Raw genomic sequence first — 23,769 nt, 5'->3', positions numbered from 1 at the left:
CCTTCGCAGACACCCCCCTCCACCCATTCCCCTCCGATACAAAGCAAGTGAAAAAAAAACAAATACAAAAAAACACAAGGCTCAACAGGCTCCCCCCCCTCCCACTGGAAATTGTTTCGCGCGTGTTTGAAAGGCGTAGACCAGGAAGGGATCCAGAAGAGAACAAAATGGAGAACTGCAAGATTTGTGCATGTCGATGGATGGACAAACACTGAGGTGTCCGAAAGCCCAAAAAACGACGAAATATTGAGATTCAAGAGGGGTTATAAGTGTTGGAAGGTGAAATGTGATTTAAAGACGATATCAGACAATATAAAGTACGACGAACTGACCCAGAGATACTCCACAGCCATTACAAGCCTTCAATTCCATTACAACTTTCTCTCTCTCTCTCTCTCTCTCTCTCTCTCGAGCTATAGAAAGACAAATACACACGTTATATACCTACAGACATCTATATAAACACACATGTAATAATAAACAGACACGTTTCCTTAGAAACCTTTCACTAAAAAACACATTTTCGAAGGTGAGGGGCGTGACTGCATCCGCACCCTTTTTCTTTAAACATGTTTTATAAATGACATTTGGCAGAAATACGTTTGAAAACAATAATAAACGAATGCTGAAATTATAAAAATTAGTAGTAACGAAGTCTGAACAAAAGCAAAAGCATGTTAGTGTTTTGTTTTGTCTTTATTGAAACAAGCGAAAGCCAATTAAAAGGAAATCTCTTTGCCTTACCTTGTTCGAAAATGTCTGCGATTCAGCAGAAGACATCAGCTGTGAAATGGTTTTGGCTTCTTTTGCGATTTCTGGAGCAGAATTTTTCAGCGAATAACTTGTATTTTTCGATTTTCTGGAGATAGAATTACAGAATAAAGGTGAATTTTGTGGTTTATGCTTTGTCGGGTGTTGAACGAGAGAAATGTTGAAATTTACCTTTTTTTCACACATTCGAATTCACCGCCATTAATATGCGCACACACCTGCTATTGCGCACGCGCACGCGAGTCGTGACTAGTCGATCCTACAATAACAATCTATTGCCAATGCATGTATGCACAAAACATGCAGGACGGTTTGTTTTGGTTTTTTTTAACAAAGTAAATAAAACACATTGTAAACAAAACGCAAACACCCTCATACATGTTTTGTGCGTGACGCGCGCTGGAGAGTCGTAGGATCCACTAGTCACGTCTCGCATGCGCGGATGCGCGCCCTGGATCCAATCTTCTTGAATCGTACCTTGATATAATGTTTTCATTTCAAAATAAAACCAACAAAAATAATCTCCCATAATCTTTACCTCCGCTGATTTTTACATACCCCGATGACCGATCTAAGAAATTTGGGGAACGATTTACCGTCTGGTGAATGGAACCGAGTATATGCAGATTCCAATAGCTTGCCAAATTGTCAGTCATAAATTTTCTGCAAGAACGTTTTGTCTGATAACATTCTCCAACATCTCTGCACTCCTATCGGGTAGACGTTGAAGAAATCCTTTTTCTGGTTGTGGTGTCATAACATCCAACAACCCAAGTTTTGCGACACATTCGTCGTCCATTGTTCTTCTTTTTGAAGAACAAACTTTCATGGAACTCCACTCTATGGTCCGGACCAGCAATTGGAGTTTTGTCCGGCACCAGTTTTTTGCCAAACAAACATCTCTACAGAACTGGTGCCACTGAACGGCAGTTCTTATATCAATGCAATTTATTCTTGCAGATATCGTGACAGTTAATTCGAAAATGAAAAATAAAATTAAACACTAAATAAAAAAAAAAATTCCATATAATGGCAGCTTGGAGTTTTCTCCAAAGGTTCCTTTCCTGATGGAAAGAGGAATTGTATCTTTTTTACTTTTAGCTCACTTTCTTTTGACAAAATCCCGTCAATAGAACGACTAGAATTTTGAAAATTCATTGAACAGCCATGCTACATGGCAGTGAAACATGGGCTGTAACTGCTGAGGACATGCGTAAGCTCGCAAGGAATGAAGCCAGTATGCTCCGCTGGATGTGTAATGTCAGTGTGCATACCCGTCAGGGTGTAAGTATCTTGAGAGAAAAGCTGAACATAAGAAGCATTAGTTGTGGTGTGCAAGAGAGACGATTGCGCTGGTATGGACATGTGGTGAGAATGGATGAGGATAGCTGCGTGAAAAAGTGCCACACCCTAACAGTTGAGGGAACCCGTGGAAGAGGTAGGCCCAGGAAGACCTGGGCTGAGGTGGTGAGGCAAGACCTTCGAACATTGGGCCTCACCGAGGCGATGACTACTGACCGAGACCTTTGGAAATGTGCTGTGCGTGAGAAGACCCGGCAAGCCAAGTGAGATCGCTGCCAGTGCCCCTGGACTGGCTCTTGTGCGGGTGGCACATAAAAGACACCATTTTGAGCGTGGCCGTTGCCAGTACCGCCTGACTGGCCTTCATAGGATTTTCGAGTGAGATCGTTGCCAGTGCCCCTGGACTGGCTCTTGTACGGGTGGCACATAAAAGACACCATTTTGAGCGTGGCCATTGCCAGAACCGCCTGACTGGCCTTCGTGCAGGTGACACGTAAAAGCACCCACTACACTCTCTGAGTGGTTGGCGTTAGGAAGGGCATCCAGCTGTAGAAACTCTGCCAAATTAGATTGGAGCCTGGTGTTGCCATCCGGTTTTACCAGTCCTCAGTCAAATCGTCCAACCCATGCTAGCATGGAAAGCGGACGTTAAACGATGGTGATGATGATGATGATGTATGAGCCAATGAAGGAGGCCTCTACATGGTAGCTAGACCTGCTAGAAATAGCAACCAAATCTCCCTCAAAATCACACCCTACTCTCTTATCTATGTATATATGTATGTATGAGCCAATAAGGGAGGCCTCTACATGATAGCTAGACCTGCTAGAAATAGCAACCAAATCTCCCTCAAAATCACACCCTACTCTCTTATCTATGTACATATGTATGTATGAGCTAATGAGGGAGGCCTCTACATGGTAGCTGGACCTGCTAGAAATAGCAGCCAAATCTCCCTCAAATCACACCCTACTCTCTTATCTATGTATATATGTAAGTATGAGCCAATGAGGGAGGCCTCTACATGGTAGCTGGACCTGCTAGAAATAGCAGCCAAATCTCCCTCAAATCACACCCTACACTCTTACCTATGTATATATGTATGTATGAGCCAATGAGGGAGACCTCTACATGGTAGCTGGACCTGCTAGAAATAGCAGCCAAATCTCCCTCAAATCACACCCTACTCTCTTATCTATATATATATGTATGTATGTATGTATGAGCCAATGAGGGAGACCACTACATGGTGGCTAGACTCAGGATATGCTGTGTCATGTGGTTCTGGATTTGTTAATGACAGGATGGTCATGGCTGTGATACTTTTGATCATGGATTTTGCTCAATCTGGACTAACCTGAGGTTAAACAACACCAACAACAACAGCCACCTCACTCCCCCCTTAATCCTTCAGCATCCTCACAACATCAGAAAAGAGGATGGTGTTCAACCACATTCCCATCTGGCAAACAAAACACTTCACAACCACTTGAAGACAGAACCACAGCGCAGAATGAGGGCAAACCAAAGTGTCGAGTGGTCCAACACCATCTAAAAATGCTGTTGGTCAATTAGGATTGTTCCGATCACTGGAACAGCCTGCTCGTGAAATTAACAAGCAAGTGGCTAAGTGCACCACAGACATTTTTTACTGTTTTCTATATGCTTCAGCCATTTGACTGTAGTCATGCTGGAGCATCGCCTTAAAGGGTGTTAGTCGAAGAAATCAACCTCAGAACTTATTCTATCGCTTTCTTTTGTTGAACCACTAGGTTACAGGGACACAAACACACCAGCATTGGCTGTCAAGGAATGGTGGGGACAAACACAAAGACACACATATATGTGATGGGCTTCTTCCAGTTTCTTTCTACCAAATCCACTCACAAGGATTTGCTTAACCTGAGACTATAGTAGAAGACAAGATGTGACTGACATGCATACGATAGATGTAGTTCTCAGGGAAATCCAACACAGAACACAGAACATGATAAGCTGGTCCACTGAATTACAGGTATGACTCATTTCTGCCAGCTGAGTGAGCTGAAGTAAAGTGTGGGAACCAAACCCACACCCTTACGATTATGAGCTGAATCTCCTAACCAGGAGCCACACACCTATAAAATAACAACATAACAGGATAATCAACCGACATCTAATCCGTTGTCCCCCAGACATTGCCAGGCAACTATTTCAACCCTGGATAAATCACCAAGAAAACTGGTTCCAAAATAACAGACTGCCAAACCCTATCTGATTTCTTAGCAGCAAACCCCATGGAACATCAGACAACTGACCCCGCTCCACTTAAACCCACAGAGATATCTCACATGCAAGAGACAAAACTACCAGGAGATACGTACAAGTGCAGGTGTGTAGCTTAGTGGTTAGAGGGCTTAGACGATTACAATTAAACACACGTATATTATCATTTATTAAATTGCATTCAATTTGCCATGCATTATTCGTTTCATTATCCATCATCTTTTCCTTCAATTTTCAGGTACATTGAAGACCCTTTATTTGTCATTGCTTCAATCGACGTGAACAAAGTGTCTGGCAAAAAGTTCTGCTGAGATCGAAAGGAAACTTTATCCACAAAACACACAGAGAATGTGCAGCAATGAAGGCCAAACAGTGGTGGACGAACATAATCCCTTAAAGACTGACACTTTCAAAGGTGGCTCTGCATGTATGTGTGTGTGTGTGTAACAGAGTTTTGTTGAGTTGAAGTGGGATTTAAAGGGTGTAAACGAAGAGGCTACCAAGCGCAAGTTGAACCAAGACGGAACTAACTACAACTGTAGCTATTAAGACTGAACACTATACTATACATTACACAATGTAGTCCTAGATACACTCTGTCTGAATAACAGAAGGGATGGTCATTGCTGGAACATCTTTGATTGTAGAGCTGCCCGGATCAGGACTGACCTGGGATTAAACAACAACAACTGGCCTATACGTTTTGGCTCGAACTGCTAGAAGTAGTAACCAAATCTCGATTAAAATCCCACACAACTACTTCAAGCAGAGACGTAGGAATAGGATGGGATGGTCACGGCCAGAGTGACTTTGAGCACGAGCCTGCTCAGTCAGGTTTGACCCTGGGTTAAATAACAACACGCACACTATAATACAAAAGTAGCCTATATGCCTCTTTTTTCGAACCGACAAGTTACAGGGGCATAATCGCATCAACATTAGTTATACGGCGATGGTGGGGTGACATACAGACACACAAATACATACATTCGTATATATATGCGTGCGTGTTTGTGTGCTTACATATGTACCTACCTACGTCTCTCTCTCTCTCTCTCTCTCTCTCTCTCCACACACACATATATACATATATATAGAGAGAGATATATATATATATATATACATATGTGATAATATACGGTAAAAGCATATAACCGGAGGAGGGCTTACTCTCCAAGTAGAGAAGTGGGTAAATATAAATAGACCTCGTAACGATACCAGCTACCAAATGGTTTCACGGCGAATTGGGGCCCCAAGTGACCTTTGTAAAGTCATTGTGGAGATTCCCGAGCCGATTATCGAGGTCTATTTAGATTTATATATATATCGTATATTTATAAAGAGGGCAAATTTAGCCATTTCTCGGTAGATTGAAAAAAAAGATGAACAACTGTAATCGATTTCCGAACATTATTGGGTTCTCATCAAACATGAAAAATAGAATTTATGTTGAGTCAGTCTCAATAAGTATAGATTTATTCATCGGAGAAAGTTACATAGTGACTGAAGGTTCGAGAGTTTCGTGCAGAGGCACTTATCAAACTAATTAAATCAACGTTCTCTATATAAAACGAAAAAGCAGGACAGTATCGGAAACAGATATGACGCAGATACTATTTTATATATAGGCGGGAAGAATTTTGGTTAATAATATGACAGAATTAAGGCAAGATAAACAATGAAAGTTGTCAATATATAAGGTATTCTGCCTAAACTACGTCTTTAAGATACGATTTGTTAGTAGTAACGCAAAAAGGAAACTATTTCCTAAGGAACTCAAGCAGATAGAGAGGAATAAAGACAAAAGGAAAGTAAAGATTTAATGAAAAGGTGAATCAGGTTGGAGTTGAAAAAAAAGGCACTTACCCAGGCAGTGGTCAAGCAAATAATGGTATGGAGTATTAAATGGTCGTTTTGTATTGAAAGAATTTTGAAGGGGTTTTATTTTTAGACTGGGGTCAAACGGTCGAATCCAGTCAACCGTGTTTTAAGTCTTTAGCAACACCAATTACAAAGAACTTGGGAGTGGTACTAAAAGATGGAGAGAAGTATTGACAGACAGAAACTAGGTGGGAGCTGTCTTCAAGAATTCAAGTAATGCTATATATTCAAAATTAACCATACATGCTGGTTTTGTTGTTATTGTTGCTGCTACTGTTGTTATTGTCAATTAAGTTTTGGTATTTTGACGCTATTTGCCTTCAGTTCAGAAGTTAGTGGTTCTAAACTCCCTAGGGAATTTTATGCCAGCTTCATTACTTTTATTTATTTATATGTTTATTTTTTTCTTTGTTTTGAAACGAGATCGAACTTAAGCATTTTATACCGATAGATTTTAAACACTTTTTTTCTGCAACTGGTAAGATTTTGTAGGGGATGCAAATTTTGATCTTGCAACCCCTGAAAACTCTAGGGGGTGTGGGTGCACCCGCTGCACCCCCTGTTCCCGGCCCTTGTATATATGCCTGTTTATATTTATATATATATACACACATACATATATATAGCGTGTATGTGCTTCATAGAAGCCCACAAATTTATATATATATATAAAAGAAGAGGCGGGGAGCAGTAAATTTGAGTAAAATCTATTTAAGATTTAGTTGTTAAGTTAAATAAATGAGGGAAAGTGCGAGAGTTCCGTGAATGGATTTCGTCAAAGTTTGACGAGTCTGAATTACGAAACTCTTGAGTAACTTACGTAACCCTTCATAGATAGGTGTGTGTGTGTGTGTGTGTGTGTGTAGATAGACAGACAGAACGTAGACCGTTAGACAGACAGATAGATTTCTTTATTAGCTACACAGGGCCGTATACAGAGGGGAAAATACAATGTAGAACTTTTCTATTCGAAAGAAAGAAAGGAAAACAAAAACGATTAAAAAAGTTTGGGGCGTGTAAACAGCAAAATAAAGTGGAGTAAAAAGGTAAAACAAATTAAGTTTATCTGTGGAAAGAGGAGTCTGCGAAAAAGACCACGGTGACCTCAGGCAAGGAACCGAAACCAGTGCCCTAAGGACAGCTTCTAAGTAACGATGGTCAACCTTATCGAAAGCTTTCGATTGATTCAAACTGATCGGTGCCCCCAACCATGCACGATTCCTTAACTACCCTGTCTATGATGTAACGCATCAGATGGAAGTTGTCATGGATACTCCTGTCCGGCACAGCGCATGTTTGCGTCTCAACGATAAGCTCCAACCTCTCGGCTAGCACCGTGGCCAAAATTTTCAAATCTGCGTTGAGCAGAGTGATGGGCTGAAAATGATCTATAACAATCTCCTTGTTTGGATCTTTCTTTAACGCTACCACCGCTCCCCACCTCACAAAACTGCGGATACTCCCATTTTGATGCCAGTGACAGTAGACTGCAGCCAAAATGCCTCCAAACAAGTCTGGAATATGACAATAAGGCTCGTAAGGCAGACCGTCCAAGCCCAGCCTGTCATTGCACCACATACACTCCAAGCCATGCAGGTAGGCACTAAAGTCCACCCTGCATTCTGACCCACCAGTTGTCCCGTACAGTCGGGCAAATTACTGTTGAAAGGCCTCACACATCCTTTCGGGCTCGAGTAATTCGCGCCCCTGTTCATCTGTCAGAGACCGAATGGTGGCTTTGTTGCCTTGTTGCGCCTCTGCCACTTTGACCTCTCAGGTGGCTCCAACTCCTTCGTTTCCCAGAGCACTCATCCTAGCTCTGACAACATATCCTTCGTGTTTGGCGTTGAAATGTTGGTCATGGGCCAACCTCACTGCCAACACATTGGACATGATGCCACATGTATGTGCCTCTTCTAATTTCTTAACTAGGTCTCCCTCTATTCTATTTCGATCTATCACCAGAGCCTTTTTATACCAAACCGAGTCTATTTTAATTGCTTTCTTTAGGGCATACCACCATCTATTGTTGATGCTGGTGCCCGTCAACGCCCTCTTAACTAGTGTGCTAATCCGGCCTCTGTAAGCCTGGCACGCCGTGAATAACGCATCTAGTTTCCAGTAACTGGGACCCTGCCTATGACTCTTATCTAAGTCAAACATACAAGTCACAAATTTATGACCTGTGTAGCTGACTATATGAAACTGTGGACAACCTACACTATCCCTATCCACTGTCCTGTAGAACACTATCTAACTACGATCAGGATGGCCCGATGCGATTGGTCCATGTCCACTTTAGTGCATTCAAGTGGTCCAGTCGGTACCTATCAGACAGTTGGAAATGTCTGAGTGGGTCTTTGAAGCATTTACATCCCCTTCTATTTCTATCTCTACCCACGTAGTCTAGTTGCATGTCCAAGGTAGCGTTCCAATCCCCCACTGAAAGTAAAAGTCGAGACGTTCCCAGGAAAACCTCTAGACGTCGAAAGAAATCCAGCTGACCTGTTAAGGACGGTGCATAAATTGTTTTCGGTCGAAAAGCACACCCATTACTACCATTGACATCCAAAACGACCAGCCTACCCTCCGGGTCTAGGAATATTGCTCTTACTTTGAGGTCCAGACTCTTCCTAAAAGCACCATGGTACCACCTCCTCCCATTCTTGGCAGACACGGAGAAAAACAAACGTCAAATTGTCTGCTGAACATGTGTTGGGGAGACCGTGGGTTGTGGAGTCTGGTCTCACTGATGGCTATATGTCTATTCTGTGACTCGATCTCATTTAACAAACAGCCTTGTTTCCATGGGGACCCCAAGCCACGCACATTTATACAACCTATTCTAAGCATGTTCCTATCGAAAGTTGTGTTTTACAAACAAAAGGAAAAGAATGAGAGAGAGAGAGAGAGAGAGAGAGAGAGAGAGAGAGAGAGAGAGAGAGAGAGAGAGAGAGAGAAAGTCACTGTTTGAAGGTTGGTTGTTCCCCTCTTCAAAATCATTTCTCAGAATGTTTTTTGTCCATTTTATTTTTCCTGTTAATTACTTTTGAAATCTCCCTCCTGCATCAAGGTAGAGAGATTTCAGTATGTTTTGTGTCACGTGAAGGAGGTTTTTTTGTGTTGTGCATGGGTGATTGTTTGTTTTCACATTCACTTCTGTTGGTGTATTACATTAGGTCTGAATTGTTTGTGTTTATTGCTATCAACTTTCGTAGGGCCATTTGGTATTCGTGTGTTTGTAGTGTTGCTGTCAATCTTTTTTATTTTGTGTGGGAGTTTTGCTCTTCTGAGCGGTGAACCCTCCCTGCTTTGTTTGATTTTATGTCTCTTTTCTTTCCCCTTTTTCTTCTCCCCCCACTCCATGGCCATTTGCCATTCTTCTTTTAATTTTTACCGTTGTCACCCGATAACCAAGGTAAGTGGGAATCCTTAGAAATCCCCTGCAATCCAAACACTTTTTGTCGAGTGTCCCTTTGCCCGTTCTTCCGTATCAAATCTAACCTCGATCCAGGCAAATCTTTGCACTCTTGCAATATATGTTTTGAATACTCATTATGACCTGTACACATTTCCCAACTGTTTCTTAAGTGGCCCCTTCTAATATCTTATTTTTTATGTTCAGGGTTTTGTAAATAATGGGGTTTTTTTGGGGTGGGGATGTCTTACAAAATGCTGTGTGAGGTGTTCAGTTTAATGGTTCTGTCTTCTTTATGTAATAATTGTTTACATTGTAGAAGTTCTTCCTTTGAGAAGGACTTTAAATATTTCTTTTGCTTTAAAACAGAAGCAAAATCATTTAGTTTGTCCGTGACATTGTTTGTTGTTCGGTGATGGCAGTTTTCAGGACGGAAGTGAGAGTAGTGGTGAGAGGAGAAGTGATAGTCGGGGTTGCCCTGCTGCTCGTTGTTTCATTAGTGTCTTCGTTGTTTCTGCCTCCCCTTCCCACTTGTATCAGTATGTGTATTGTCCTTATTCAAAAGGGTGAGTGTGACAGTGTCTCAATGTGTTGAGTGTTATTTGAAGTCTGCCTCATCGGCGGCAATGGTGGAAATCCCAATTTTAATTTAAAGACCGAAACACTTGGCAGTCTTAGAAAGGCTGTCCATTTTTCTAGACAGATGAAAAACATTTTTATGAAATGTTTTAAATTCGAAAATTCACCCTTTAAAGGGTGAAAGCCTCGCTTGAGGCCAGGCAAAAGTTGTTGGGCAGCTTTTTAACAGAGAAAAATGACTTCAGCTTACGGAAGTCAACGTAACAAACAGCCGACAGATAGACAGACAGATGGGTGTACTGACGGACAGTCAGACAGATAGATAGGGGGATGGACTGACAGACAGATAAGCAGATATACATATATATATATATATATACACTAGCAGAAATACCCGGCGTTGCCCGGGTTAAAGAGAATAATGAAATCTAAAAACGCCGTCTAGACTACGCATCATCTTTATATATAGAGATGTATATACACACACGCACCCAAACGCACGTATATATATATGTATATCAATATAAATATATGAAAGTCAATGAAGTTTCGTTAAAGAAGGTGATCATGTACATACTTTCTTGCTGTTGTGATTATAACACCTCATTGTAAACTATGTTCCTTGTTTTCCCTTGTGGAGCATATACAAATAGGTTTTTTGTTGCTGCCCACTCTTGAGCAGCCAACATACAGTTGTCCATGTGAGAAGCAGGGCTCTTCCAAGAGAAGACCAGCTACAGACAGTGTTTGGCCCTGATATTTGTTTATGGACATGGCAAAAGTCACACGAAGGGGGAATTGTAGTCTTCTGAATGTAAAAGGAATGTCTGCTCCTGATGGAGTAAGAGGAATTCTTGGAATAAAGACGTCATCCCCTTTTGCAAATCCAGAAAGAATGGTAGCCTCGATAACGTGTGACATCATTTTCTAAATAATGCTCATCTGTTATGTTCGGGTTAAAATTTCATCAACATCAAAAATATATGCAAAGAATATAATTTCCAAATTTCATAAAGATCCATTCAGTACTTTTGACGTAGTTTTGGATAAGAAAACAAATGACTAATGTGTGTGTTTGTGTGCATGTGTGTGTTTGTGTGCATGTGTATGTGTGTGTGATGGGTGTATATATGTATAGCTATCTGTATGCATGTATATATGTATATATGTGTACATATTACATGTACATCTATATATATATATATATACATCTACACATATGTATACATATACATGTATATATAGATCTATATATATATACATATACGTGTACATCTATATGTATACATATACATCTCTCTCTCTGAAAGTATCTGTCATTACAGTATCGAAATGGTGTACATATACATGTATATGTATACATATACATCTCTCTCTCTCTCTCTCTCTCTCTCTCTCTCTCTCTCTCTCTCTCTCTCTCTCTCTCTCTTTCTCTCTTTCTCTCTCTGTGAAAGTATCTGTCACTACAGTATCGAAATGTGATTGTTTCAGTTAGTGGAATAGTTTCATTTTTAAAGTGAAAGTATTTGACATGAGTGTTTTTGTTTCACTTTTGACACGTAATAGTGGAGGAGATATTATGTTGCCGTGTGCTCGAACTCTGCAACAAGTTAATAATTTTTTTTGACTAAAACACAACTGGAACCCTAAGTAAGGCATGTGTAAAATTTGAATGGAATTGGTTGTGTAGTTCTCGAGTTTTAGGGATTCACACAGACAGACAGACAGACAGGCAGACAGACACACATTCTCATTTTTATATATATAGATAATCTTTACTCTCTTTTACCTGTTTCACACACACACACACACACACACACACACACACACACATATATATATACATATATATATATATATATATATATACGACGAGCTTCTTTCAGTTTCCGTCTACCAAATCCACACACAAGGCTTTGGTGGGCCCGAGGCTATAGTAGAAGACACTTGCCCAAGGTGCCACGCAGAGGGAATGAACCCGGAACCGTGTGGTTGGTAAGCAAGCTAATGGGTTCACTTGTGGTTTGATTCTACAGTTGGATGCCCTTCTTGCCGCCAATCAGTTTGTAAGGTGTATGTGTGTGCGTGTATATATATATATATAAATATATATATATATATATATGTAACGATAATAATTTGTGTAGTTACCAGTCGTAAAGGGTAAGGTTTGATTAGGGACACAATATTATGAAATGTCAGAGTCAGTGGTTTTGACGATAAAAATTTGTTGTTATACTGGCAAGTTGTAGGATGTGAAAGATGAACAATGCTTGAAGTTTTAAGGAAATGTTTGTTTACCATTATGTTACAATACCTTGCCTCGACGGACAGGTTCTGAAAGATCCAAAAGCATGCGAAGTAAAGTTTGTGTTTGTGTCCTCTTTCATTGTTTAGTAGTAACTACAGAGAGAGATCTTGCACTAAATGAGGCTGCAAAGAAAGAGGTCTGGAGATGCCACTACGATAGACTGCTTAATAAAGAGAATGAATGGGAGAAATAGAGCCTGCCGTATGTCGACCCAACAGAGGGACCAGCTATTCGAGTTGATAGTACCAGGGTAGATAAAGCAATTAAGAGTATGAGGACAGGGAAAGCCCCCGGCCCATCATGGAATCACTGCAGAGATGCTCAAAATATCTAGCAGTGTTGGCTACAGCCTAGTCACCCATATTACGAACCACGTGATACATGAAGGAGTCATACCCAATGACTGGTGTAGCAGCACCATAGTCAACTGCTACAAAGGTAAAGGTGACGCTTTAGATACAAATAATTACAGAGGCATCAAGCTGTTAGATCAGGTCATGAAAGTTATGGAGAGGGTCATAGCCCAACTAATTAGGTAGAGAGTCAAATTAGATGAGATGCAGTTTGGGTTCGTGCCAGGTAAAAGCACCACTGATGCCATATTTCTAGTAAGACAGCTGCAGGAGAAATAAGCCAAGGATAAACCTCTGTACCTGGCTTTCGTTGACATGGAGAAAGCCTTTGAAAGGGTCCCCCGATCCCTTATCTGGTGGTCAATGAGGAAACTTGGGATAGAAGAATGGTTAGTGAGAGCTGTGCGAGCCATGTACAGAGATGCTGCCAGTAAGGTGAGGGTTGGAAATGAGTACAGTAATGAATTCCGGGTAGAGGTAGGGGTCCACCAAGGTTCCGTCCTCAGCCCCCTCCTATTTATCATAGTCCTCCAGGCGATCACAGAGGAATTCAAGACAGGTTGCCCCTGGGAGCTCCTCTATGCTGATGACCTTGCACTAATTGCGGAGTCACTATCAGAACTAGAGGAGAAGTTTCAGGTGTAGAAGCAAGGACTAGTATCGAAGGGCCTTAGAGTCAACCTAGCTAAAACCAAAATCCTAATAAGTAGGAAGGTAGATAAAATACAAACCCCTTCAGGTAGATGGCCCTGCTCAGTATGTAGAAAAGGAGTAGGTAGTAACTCTATAAGATGTACCCGGTGCAAGCTATGGACACATAAAAGGTGCAGCAATATCAAAGGCAGGTTAACTAGGAAGTTAGTTTTTGTATGTGGCAGATGTTCAGGTGCAATAAACACTGTAAACAAACAGGAAACAACTTCTATCTCATTCCAGGGAGAAAAACTAGAGATAGCCGATAGCTTCCGCTATCTGGGTGACCAAGTTTGTAGTGGGGGTGGGTGCGCTGAAAGTGTAGCTGCTAGAATAAGAATAGCCTGGGCCAAGTTTAGAGAGCTCTTACCTCTGCTGGCGACAAAGGGACTCTCACTCAGAGTAAAAGGCAGACTGTATGACGCATGTGTATGAACAACCATGCTACATGGCAGTGAAACATGGGCTGTAACTGCTGAGGACATGTGTAAGCTCGTAAGGAATGAAGCCAGTATTCTCCGTTGGATGTGTAATGTCAGTGTGCATACCCGTCAGAGTGTAAGTATCTTGAGAGAAAAGCTGAATATAAGAAGCATCAGTTGTAGTGTGCAAGAGAGACGATTGCGCTGGTATGGACATGTGGTGAGAATGGATGAGGATAGCTGCGTGAAAAAGTGCCACACCCTAACAGTTGAGGGAAGCCGTGGAAGAGGTAGGCCCAGGAAGACCTGGGCTGAGGTGGTGAGGCAAGACCTTCGAACATTGGGCCTCACTGAGGCGATGGCTACTGACCGAGACCTTTGGAAATGTGCTGTGCGTGAGAAGACCCGGCAAGCCAAGTGAGATCGTTGCCAGTGCCCCTGGACTGGCTCTTGTGCAGGTGGCGCATAAGATGCACCATTTTGAGTGTGACCGTTGCCAGTACCGCCTCACTGGCCTTCGTAGGATTTTCTAGCGAGACCGTTGCCAGTGCCCCTGGACTGAGTCTTGTGCGGGTGGCACATAAACGACACAATTTTGAGCGTGGCCGTTGCCAGTACCGCCTGACTGGCCTTCGTGCGGGTGACATGTAAAAGCACCCACTACACTCTCTGAGTGGTTGGCGTTAGGAAGGGAATCCAGCTGTAGAAACTCTGCCAAATTAGATTGGAGCCTGGTGTTGCCATCCGGTTTCACTAGTCCTCAGTCAAATAGTCCAACCCATGCTAGCATGGAAAGCGGACGTTAAACGATGATGATGATGATGATGATTATATATATATATATATATATATACGACGGGCTTCTTTTAGATTCCGTCTACCAAATCCACTCACAAAGCTTTGGTGGGCCCGAGGCTATAGTAGAAGACACTTGCCCAAGGTGCCACGCAGAGGGAATGAACCCAGAACCGTGTGGTTGGTAAGCAAGCTAATGGGTTCATTTGTGGTTTGATTCTACAGTTGGATGCCCTTCTTGCCGCCAATCAGTTTGTAAGGTGTATGTATGTGCGTGTATATATATATATATATATATATATATATATATATATATATATATATATATATATATATATATATATATATATATATATGTAACGATAATAATTTGTGTAGTTACCAGTCGTAAAGGGTAAGGTTGGATTAGGGACACAATATTATGAAATGTCAGAGTCAGCGGTTTTGACGATAAAAATTTGTTGTTATACTGGCAAGTTGTAGGATGTGAAAGATGAACAATGCTTGAAGTTTTAAGGACGTGTTTGTTTACCATTATGTTACAATACCTTGCCTCGACGGACAGGTTCTGATAGATCCAAAAGCATGCGAAGTAAAGTTTGTGTTTGTGTCCTATTTCAATGTTTAGTAGTAACTACAGAGAGAGATAGAATGATGTTGTAAGAGAAGAGAATTAGAGCTCGTAGGGTTGTGGGACGTTGTCTCACAGTTGCTGACAGTAAACTTCATTTTTCCCTCTGGCCAAGGTTCTAGCTGGTCAGCCAGACTTCGTTCTCACTGAGTCGGTTGGATGGTTTGACTGAGGGCTGGCAAGCCAGGAGGCTGCACCAGGCTCCAATCTGATCTGGCAAAGTTTCTACGGCTGGATGCCCTTTCTAACATGAACCACTATGAGAGTGTAGTGGGTGCTTTTTATATTTCACTGGCACAGGAGCCAGTCAGGCGGCACTGGCAACGACCACGCTAGAATGCTTTTTCCTTGCCACTGGCATGGAAACAGTCAGGCAACACTGGCATCAACGACACATGAAGGGTTCTTTTTACGTGTGTGTGTGTATATATATATATATATAATGTAACAAAAGAAAAAAAAATTATATGGAGTGTAAAACATCCAGTTCACAGGTACAGCAGTTGAATACCACAGACATAGGAGTATAAATTACAAATAATAAATTAAATAGAAAAATACAATTGACAATCTAACAATTTATTTACATTATAATATAAAAATTTTTGAAAAAGACAAAGCCAACAATTTGTTTTGACTTATATACAATATTTGATTGATAAACAATACATATCTCTGTACATAAGCCACTTGAGTACAATATTTCAAAAAGACACATGAAATTCTATGTTCAAGGAATGCTAAATCACAAAATATTGGTTCGAAATCCGTATGTTTAAGAGTATTTGCATTGAGAATTCAAATACATAAAAAAAAACAAAGTTAAAACACATAAAAAAAACAATTATAACGTAGATCAATATTTATTATATAAATATGCCTCTACATATTCGAGAGAAAGAATTTCCAGTATATCAACTATTTATTTATTTGTGCTATTTTCTATTATATTTATGATTACCATAAGAAAACAAATGTAAATTATGAATAATAATATATTATAACTCTTTCTCATTTACTTCTATCAGCACAAAGTCATTATTTCTCATAGGAAGTTTAAGAGGTGTCCAATGGGAAAGCATAGTTGTGTTTGAATTAGGGTATGACTTGACATTTAAAAGTGATATTAGGAATGGTGTGGATTTAAAAGTTTCATTTTTTTTAAAAGAAGTTTTTTTGTGCAGACGTAAACGCTGTGAACAAAGAAGGCAACAATTGTCTGCACCTTGCTGTAAAGAAACTGCCCTAGATTTCTGCCTCAACTTAGCAAATTTTATCCAGCAATGTTTAAGGAAGATGATTCTGGCTGTTTCTGATTGACTCAGGTCTGGTCTTTCGCTGCTGGGAAATACTTTCCTTACAGCATCTTGTCATCATGATGCAAGCAGATCCCTTTTCCGACTTGTTACGACAACCTTCACCTCATTTGCTACACCATAGAGCAGGTAGGAAAAATTCCTGGCAAGGGTGGGGCACTGGTGAATTTAGACCAGTCTACAGCATTCGATACGGTTGACCATCGGTATCTGGTGGGGGGTCAGACTGGGCTCGACTTTCCATGGCTGGATCAATGCTATGTATATCATTGATCGAATCAATCGTCCAGGTGAACGGTCTCTTCTCAAAACAATTCGCAATCAAGCATTAAATTTGCCAGGGCTGCCCCGTGTTGCTGCTTCTGCATGTATTAGCCCTTGATCCACTGCTGCGGAGGTTGGGGACTGTGGGGGAAGACCGCATGATCTACGTTATGGTAAGGGAGCAACAGCATATGTGGATGAAGTCACCATCCTCGTGTCTGATGAAGGGCAGCGACCTCGTGAAGAAGACCCCATTAAAAAATATGAAGCAGTGGCAGGGGCAAAAGTCAACCAGCCTAAATCAGTCGGGCTTGCAACTTAGCACCTGCAGGGGCAGGTCAATGCCTCCCAACAGCATCGTTTGACGAAAGGCCCCCTTAAACTGCTCAGGGTCTGCTTTGGAAACAGGTAAATCAAATTCTTCTGCATTGCAATTTCAGTTGATTCCAATACATTTGCCGTGACATCTCCACTGGTTTTACAAGACTCTTTTCGTGCCAGAGAAACAGAGTAACCCATGAATGTATGTCCTGGCCAAACAAAACGATTGCTAATACACACTGCTGGCATGTTCCAAAGCCCCGTCGGTGGGAATTGTGCCACCGACGGAGGAAGTTGTAGCCTCGAACAAATGGAGGAACAATATTTGGTTTTCTCCAGAAGGTGAGAGGAGGCGTTGGGAGAGCTTTTTTACAGGGCTTGTCAAGGGAGGAGACATAGCCTGAATGGACTCCTTCCCTGAGGATATATTGTGCTTCCGATCGTGGCACTGTTGGAGTGCCTAAGTGGCACTTTGGGTCGGAAGATTGTAAGAGGATGAGTGCCTCATACTGAAGGGGCATGTGACCCATGAGAAGAGTTGTAAGAGGCAGGTGCTTCATTTTAAGGACATGGTGTCGTCTGCAGTAAGAGGCTTAGTACTTCATTGTAAGGAGCTTGAGTCCAATAAGAAACTGTGCTAAGAGGTTTATTGCCTCAAATATGTAAATTATAAAAGAACAATGTTTTAGAGAAGCAGAGTTCGGCGGGAGACTTCTGCCTTCTCCCATTAATATCATCGTGTTCATCATTCATCTCATCAATGTCTTTGTCCAGCCCGCAGCTACTCCACCTATGTACGGCTTTCATAGCCAATATAATGAAATAAAGTAGCTCATTTTCATTATCATTCATTTTTATCATAAGTTTTTGTTTTTTTCTAATTGTTATATGTCCCCACTGGCCCCCTTGTGGGTAATAAAGAAATCACTCCTCATTCGTTAAGTCCTTGTTATATAGGACCTTATAAAATATTTTCAAGAACAGAAAAGACAATCATATTAGATTCTGAACCAGAAACAGAAAATGTGGATAGAGTCAAGAAGGCTTTCGTCAAATCCATCCGGAATTCAAGAACATGAAAATATAATTGTAAAAAGATACCAAAAATATGTGATCTCAATATTAAATTAAAACAATAGCATCGAGGCCATCATCCTGAAATGGACAGGCCACAAATGCAAGAATGAAAGAAACCAAGCTACTGCGTCAGATTTTATCTGTTGACCACTGCGTGGCCATCCATGCCACTGATACAAGGATCAGCTGAGGCAAAGCCTAAAACTGACCGACATCAATCCCAAAGCCTGGGACATTGAAGCTGAGGAAAGGCTGTGGTGGTACCAACTGCCCTACAGAAACAGATATTACATGAATTTCGTAGTGGACACCTGGGGATGTCGAGAATGAAAGCTTTGACAAGGAGTTATGCGTCTTGGCCGACACTGGACCAGGACATTGAAAATTTGGTAAAATCTTGTAGAGGTTGTGTGCCAGCAGCCAAGGCACCACAAATACCAATCATGGCCTGAGTCCATTGTCCAGAGTACATATAGACTACACTGGACCAGTGAATGGCACCTACTACATTGTTGATAGCCTTACCATGTGACCGGAAGTATGTAGGTGCGGTCAACCTACCGCGAAGGTAGCAAAGTTCCTGCATGAACTTTTTTGCTCAATACAATGTTCCAGACACCACAGTATCGGACAATGGAACATAATTTACAGGATGAGTTCAAGAAATTGTATAAAATGCATGCAATCAAGCACACGTTTACTCCACCCTACCACCCAGGGTCAAATGGGCAAGCAGAATGATTTGTAGATACTTTGAAGTAAGTGCTAGAGAGAAAAAAAAAATTAGGCAATGACGAAATGCTAAATAAATTCTAAATATCAGTTCAGGCAAGTCACCTGCAGATCTAATGTTCGATTGAAAAATTAAATTGATCTTTGAGAAATTGTTGCCAAAGGAAGAAAACGTACAGAGTAAACAAAAAATTTTTACAGAGACAAAGTCTATTTCAAAGTATACAAGAATGGTAAACAGAGGTGGCAGGACTAAAAGAATTGGTAACATGTAATTTACTTTCATTTTTGTAGGACTATTCCTTGTCACTTTTTTTATAACAGTAACCAAAAATATACTGCAGTCTCTACAAGCCCAAACATCACACAAAATGGTAATTTATATAAATAGAATTATAGAAAAAAAATCTGAAGTTCTAAAATAACTAAAACATAAAATAAAATTTGAAATTTTTAATTTCGACACCTCACAGGATAAAGGTAGTTTGTTTGTGTGTGTGTGTGTGTGTGTGTGTGTAAGGAAAAGATATTTACTAACAGATAATTATGTTATCAAAACAATTTATCATTTACATACCTCTTAAATCTATACAAAAATTCCAGCAATGCCCTTTTCATTCCTACTGGGATCGATACCAGTTAAGTCTAATTTGAGGATCCACAGAGGTTTATGGGGGTGGGACTTGCATAATTGTACAAGATATTTGCAGAACACAAATTCATAAAAATTTTTTAAATTATCAAACTTTACGTGATGTCATTCAACCGATAATTAATAACAGGCCGTGCGCATATGCGCAAGTTTTAAAAACATTTTGAAATTAGGGTGAATGATGGTGGTCTTGGTACTAGTGGAGGGGAGGGGACACACCACATGCAAAGTCACCATCATCAATTAACCCCAATGAGCAGCACTGCAAATCAATCTCCAATGCTTCTTCATGCCTGTCTACTCGTTCACTCTCACTCCTTGTACATAACCACACGTGTGTGTGTGTATATATATATCTATACACACACACACACATATATATATATATATATATATATATATATATATATATATATATATATATATATACACACACATATATATGAGTTTTTTTCAGTTTCCATCTAGCAAATCCACTCTGAAAGTTTTGGTCAGCCCATGTGGTTGCGAAGCAAACTTCTTAACCACAGAGCCACTCATGCAGACAAGGACAAAATAGATACAGGACTCAAAAAATAACACAAATATCAAGAGACAAAATCGTCCTGAATCTCTAAAAATATTAGCAGCCATTGCAGGTCTCTGCAGTCAACTCGGAATTTCCTTTGAGAACAAGTGTGGACACACCGGCTATGGAGATGAGCACTCGTTTGAGTTTGGTCTGACCAACAGCACATTTCTCGGAGACTCTCAACAAGCTATGAATCTGCAAAGGAAATTCAGTGAAGTGGCTTAAAATATTACAAACCAACAAAAGAAAAAAAGAAAAGAAAAAGAAACTCTACACCATTTTGATTCCAACATATCTGATCAAACTGATCTTTGTTCTACAATACTAACTTCCTATTTCACAGTGATTTAAAGTTTAACAGAGGGGGCGGGGGTACAACCACACCAATAGTCACAATCAGTTATAAAGATTCATAAAATGTGAGACTTTTTTTTTTTTTATATATATATATATCAGGTTTTTAAATAGAAACTTACCTTCTAACATTTCTGCTGTGTGGAAATGAAACAACAACAACAAAAAATAATAAAGCTTTGGATGTTTTTTTTTTTTTTTAAATAAGTGAGTAAAATACCATATCAAAGCATTTTCAATGTTAGTAAAGAAAGAGAAGTCAATAAAACTTGACATTCAGAAAGAAAACGAATTGCAAATTGCAATAACATACTACCATACCTGAACGAGCTGGGAAATTTCATCGGAGACCTCCACTTGAGTTGCTTCTGGCCGAAACACTTTGTTTCATTTTCTTCTGGACATCTCAGCAACTGATGTTGACAAACTGTGTATTAGAAATATTGATCTTACTTAAGTTTCTGTGTAAAGGTAGTATGGGTGGTCTTTCAAAGGTTTTCTATAAGAAACATGGTGACTACAAATGGTAAAGGAAGGAGTAATAGAAACAGGACACATGGATTACTGTTAACCACTAATTCAGTCTCTGCAAATAGCCGGACTGGAAGCCAGTGGTTGTTGTTGAAACTAACAGCAAGTAAAGTAATCTCTTGAGGCTCTAGAGTTCTAGTCGTTGGAGACATCTACATAGCTAGAAACAGCTGCCAAATCACGCACAGATCATAGACACCTGTCTTCCACAGCGAGAAATAGCAGCCAAATCCCGCGCAGATCAAGAACATCTCTGAGGCGCCAATAAGCGAAAGTCACCAGAATTAAAAACACTGAACCATTTGAGTGTTTAGTAATTAGGCAATGCGCACCTCTTCTGAAATAGTTAGTGAAGTCAAATTATCTCCTTCCTTTAAAATCAGCTGTTGACGTGTCGTTGTCAGGTAGAAGTGGACAACAGGGTAACCACGTAATTAGGAGATGAAAAGGGGAGGGGTTAAGTGTTATCCCGGAAAAAGGGGTGGGAAAAAGTGAAGTTTAATGGGTCTGACTGAGTTAAGGGCACCTGTGAACTTGATAGGAAGAACGGGGATTCCTTCAATAAAATACAAATAATATATAAGTATATGCATAATAACAACAAATGGAGCAAAACGCATGTCGATGAAAGTTCCAAGCAAATGAGGGCCATTTCACAAAAAAAGAAAGGGTAGCTGGAATTATCACTTGTTTCTCACCAGGGAGAACATAATAAAACATTTAGTAGCAAGACAAAAGCGAAATGATGGGGTAACTTACCAGCTGAGGTGTTACATGGTCAGTGACCGTCAGAAGGTTTGTTTACATAGAGTTACGACGGGGTCACCGATATTATTCCACGGGCTTTAGAGGCATGAGAACGCTAGTTTACATAGAAATATAAAGGGAGGGTGTCTCTGATGTGATGCTAAAGGTTGTGGTCAAGGAGTCATTCGGGTGGGTGAGGGGAGGTAATTAAAGTGAGCGTTTACATATGTGTCTGCTAGCGTGCAGACACCTATTTACAAACACGTGCGCACATACGTAAGCGCATACCCATGTGTACATACCCACATACCCGCATACACCCCCACACACAGAAACCTCCACATATGTCGGGGCGATAGGCATGTGTTTGCCTGAGAAATGACAAAGTGGTAACTGATTCAATTATAACATTTTTATTAGCTGGAGTTAATAAATATTAATAGCCACTACATTCAATTTTAACAACTTGCTTCGAGTTGCTAGACAAATGATGGAACCGGGATATGTTCGTGTGTGTGTGTGTGTGTGTTCGTTCTCTCATCTTGCTTGGCCGGAGGAAAATCTCTGTCTCACATTAGCAGAGGTCTCATAGTAGCAGTCTCCCTGTCTGTCTGTCCCTGTGTGTCCTGACGTCTTGCTGACCACTCTATTTATAAGAATCGTGGCAGCTAGAAGGACATACATACTGCAGCAGAGTTTGTACCTAAATAGGTCAGATGCTGACCAGTTGAACTTCGCCTGACATTCTAAGGTCGAAGGTCAAAGGGAGATGATCGATCACTTTTTGACAGGACAAAGAAAACCTGTTTTTCGCGCCTGTTGATTGTCGTGTTTGGGCGACCGCTAATTCTTAGATTCGGTTTCGAATCTAGGCTTGGAGAAGGAAATGTAAATTTTTACATCTATATATGTACATGTATGTACATACCTTCACGTACCTGTATATATATATAGATGCATATCTGGGTACAGGACGTTGCAAACAAAATATAACCGGATGACTTCGGGTATTTCTGCGTCAAGTGAGATTTAACGAAATGGGAGGAGAGTCAGAAGAAATTAAAGGGTTGGGTGTCTCATTTTATGAAATTCATAAAAGCATTGTCTCTGTTGTATCAACTAAACTCGAACAGATGCGTTAAAAATAGACGCATCTGATGCATAAAACTTCGATTCTGTTTTCTGCATTTTACATACACACCTGAAGCAGGTGAGAATAAATCTGTAAGGCTTTTTTTCTTCTTCTAGTTTAAAATGAGACATTGCTGGCATGATTTCGTTATATCTATAACGCATAGATACATAAAAACAGACAGAAACAATCAAGCAAACACAATCCATTAGATTTCTTCTTCTTCTCCCATTTCGGGTACAGAAAATACCCGAAGTCGTCGTTGAAAAATGATGAAAGAAATAAAACAAATCAAAAGATGATAGGAAGCTGAGGCAAGGGCGAGGTTTTGGTAGATTAAATGAACTGTGAAGAAGAGACTCTTGGAAATCTTCATTTAAAATGCCAGAATGTATTCTTGTTTTGTTTTGATTCTTCTTTTTTTCAGTATAAGTTATTTACGGATTATAAACACTCCTCTGCTTCTCACAAAAGCGTGTGTGTTGTGGTATGAAGGGGAAATTAAGGAACAGGAGGGTTGACATTAAAAAAACAAGGAGAAATGAGCTTTTCTTCTTACTTGTCAACAATCTGGAGGGGAAGGTTTTCTTCTCTTCGTTGTAAACATGACATCCAGTTGCCCTCTGACCTCTTCCGCTCACCATTGCGCA

The 23,769-nt window shown here is 40.5% G+C and overlaps 1 protein-coding gene across 3 annotated transcripts; it reads right to left on the bottom strand.

Moving 5' to 3' along the window:
• Nucleotides 1–58: 58 nt before the first annotated feature.
• Nucleotides 59–23,769, bottom strand: LOC149132445 (uncharacterized). 3 transcript variants are annotated; one of them, XM_089363600.1, is made up of 3 exons: nt 23,679–23,769; nt 21,031–21,136; nt 59–859 (listed from the first exon to the last, which is right to left on the bottom strand). In XM_089363600.1, exons 1-3 carry the CDS (start codon nt 23,761–23,763, stop codon nt 697–699), a joined length of 354 nt encoding a protein of 117 aa, XP_089219726.1. In that variant the 5' UTR covers nt 23,764–23,769; the 3' UTR covers nt 59–696. The 3 variants fall into 3 exon arrangements, 2 of the variants coding, with proteins under 2 accessions (XP_089219726.1, XP_089219727.1); XR_016244440.1 differs by lacking the exons at nt 59–859; nt 23,679–23,769 and adding exons at nt 20,313–20,550; nt 22,000–22,324; XM_089363601.1 differs by lacking the exon at nt 59–859 and adding an exon at nt 20,313–20,550.

The sequence above is a fragment of the Octopus bimaculoides genome, chromosome 15, assembly GCF_046866305.1.
Source record: "Octopus bimaculoides isolate indiv1 chromosome 15, ASM4686630v1, whole genome shotgun sequence".
Classification (NCBI taxonomy): domain Eukaryota; kingdom Metazoa; phylum Mollusca; class Cephalopoda; order Octopoda; family Octopodidae; genus Octopus; species Octopus bimaculoides.
This window is presented reverse-complemented; position numbering and strand designations above follow the sequence as displayed.

Coding starts and splice junctions, on each gene's coding strand:
- LOC149132445 (XM_089363600.1), bottom strand. CDS start 23,763: ATGGTGAGCGGAAGAGGTCAGAGGGCAACTGGATGTCATGTTTACAAC. Junction 21,137..23,678: donor CCCCTCCAGATTGTTGACAA/GTAAGAAGAAAA, acceptor TCTAATACACAG/TTTGTCAACATCAGTTGCTG. Junction 860..21,030: donor AAATTTCCCAGCTCGTTCAG/GTATGGTAGTAT, acceptor TTCTATCTCCAG/AAAATCGAAAAATACAAGTT.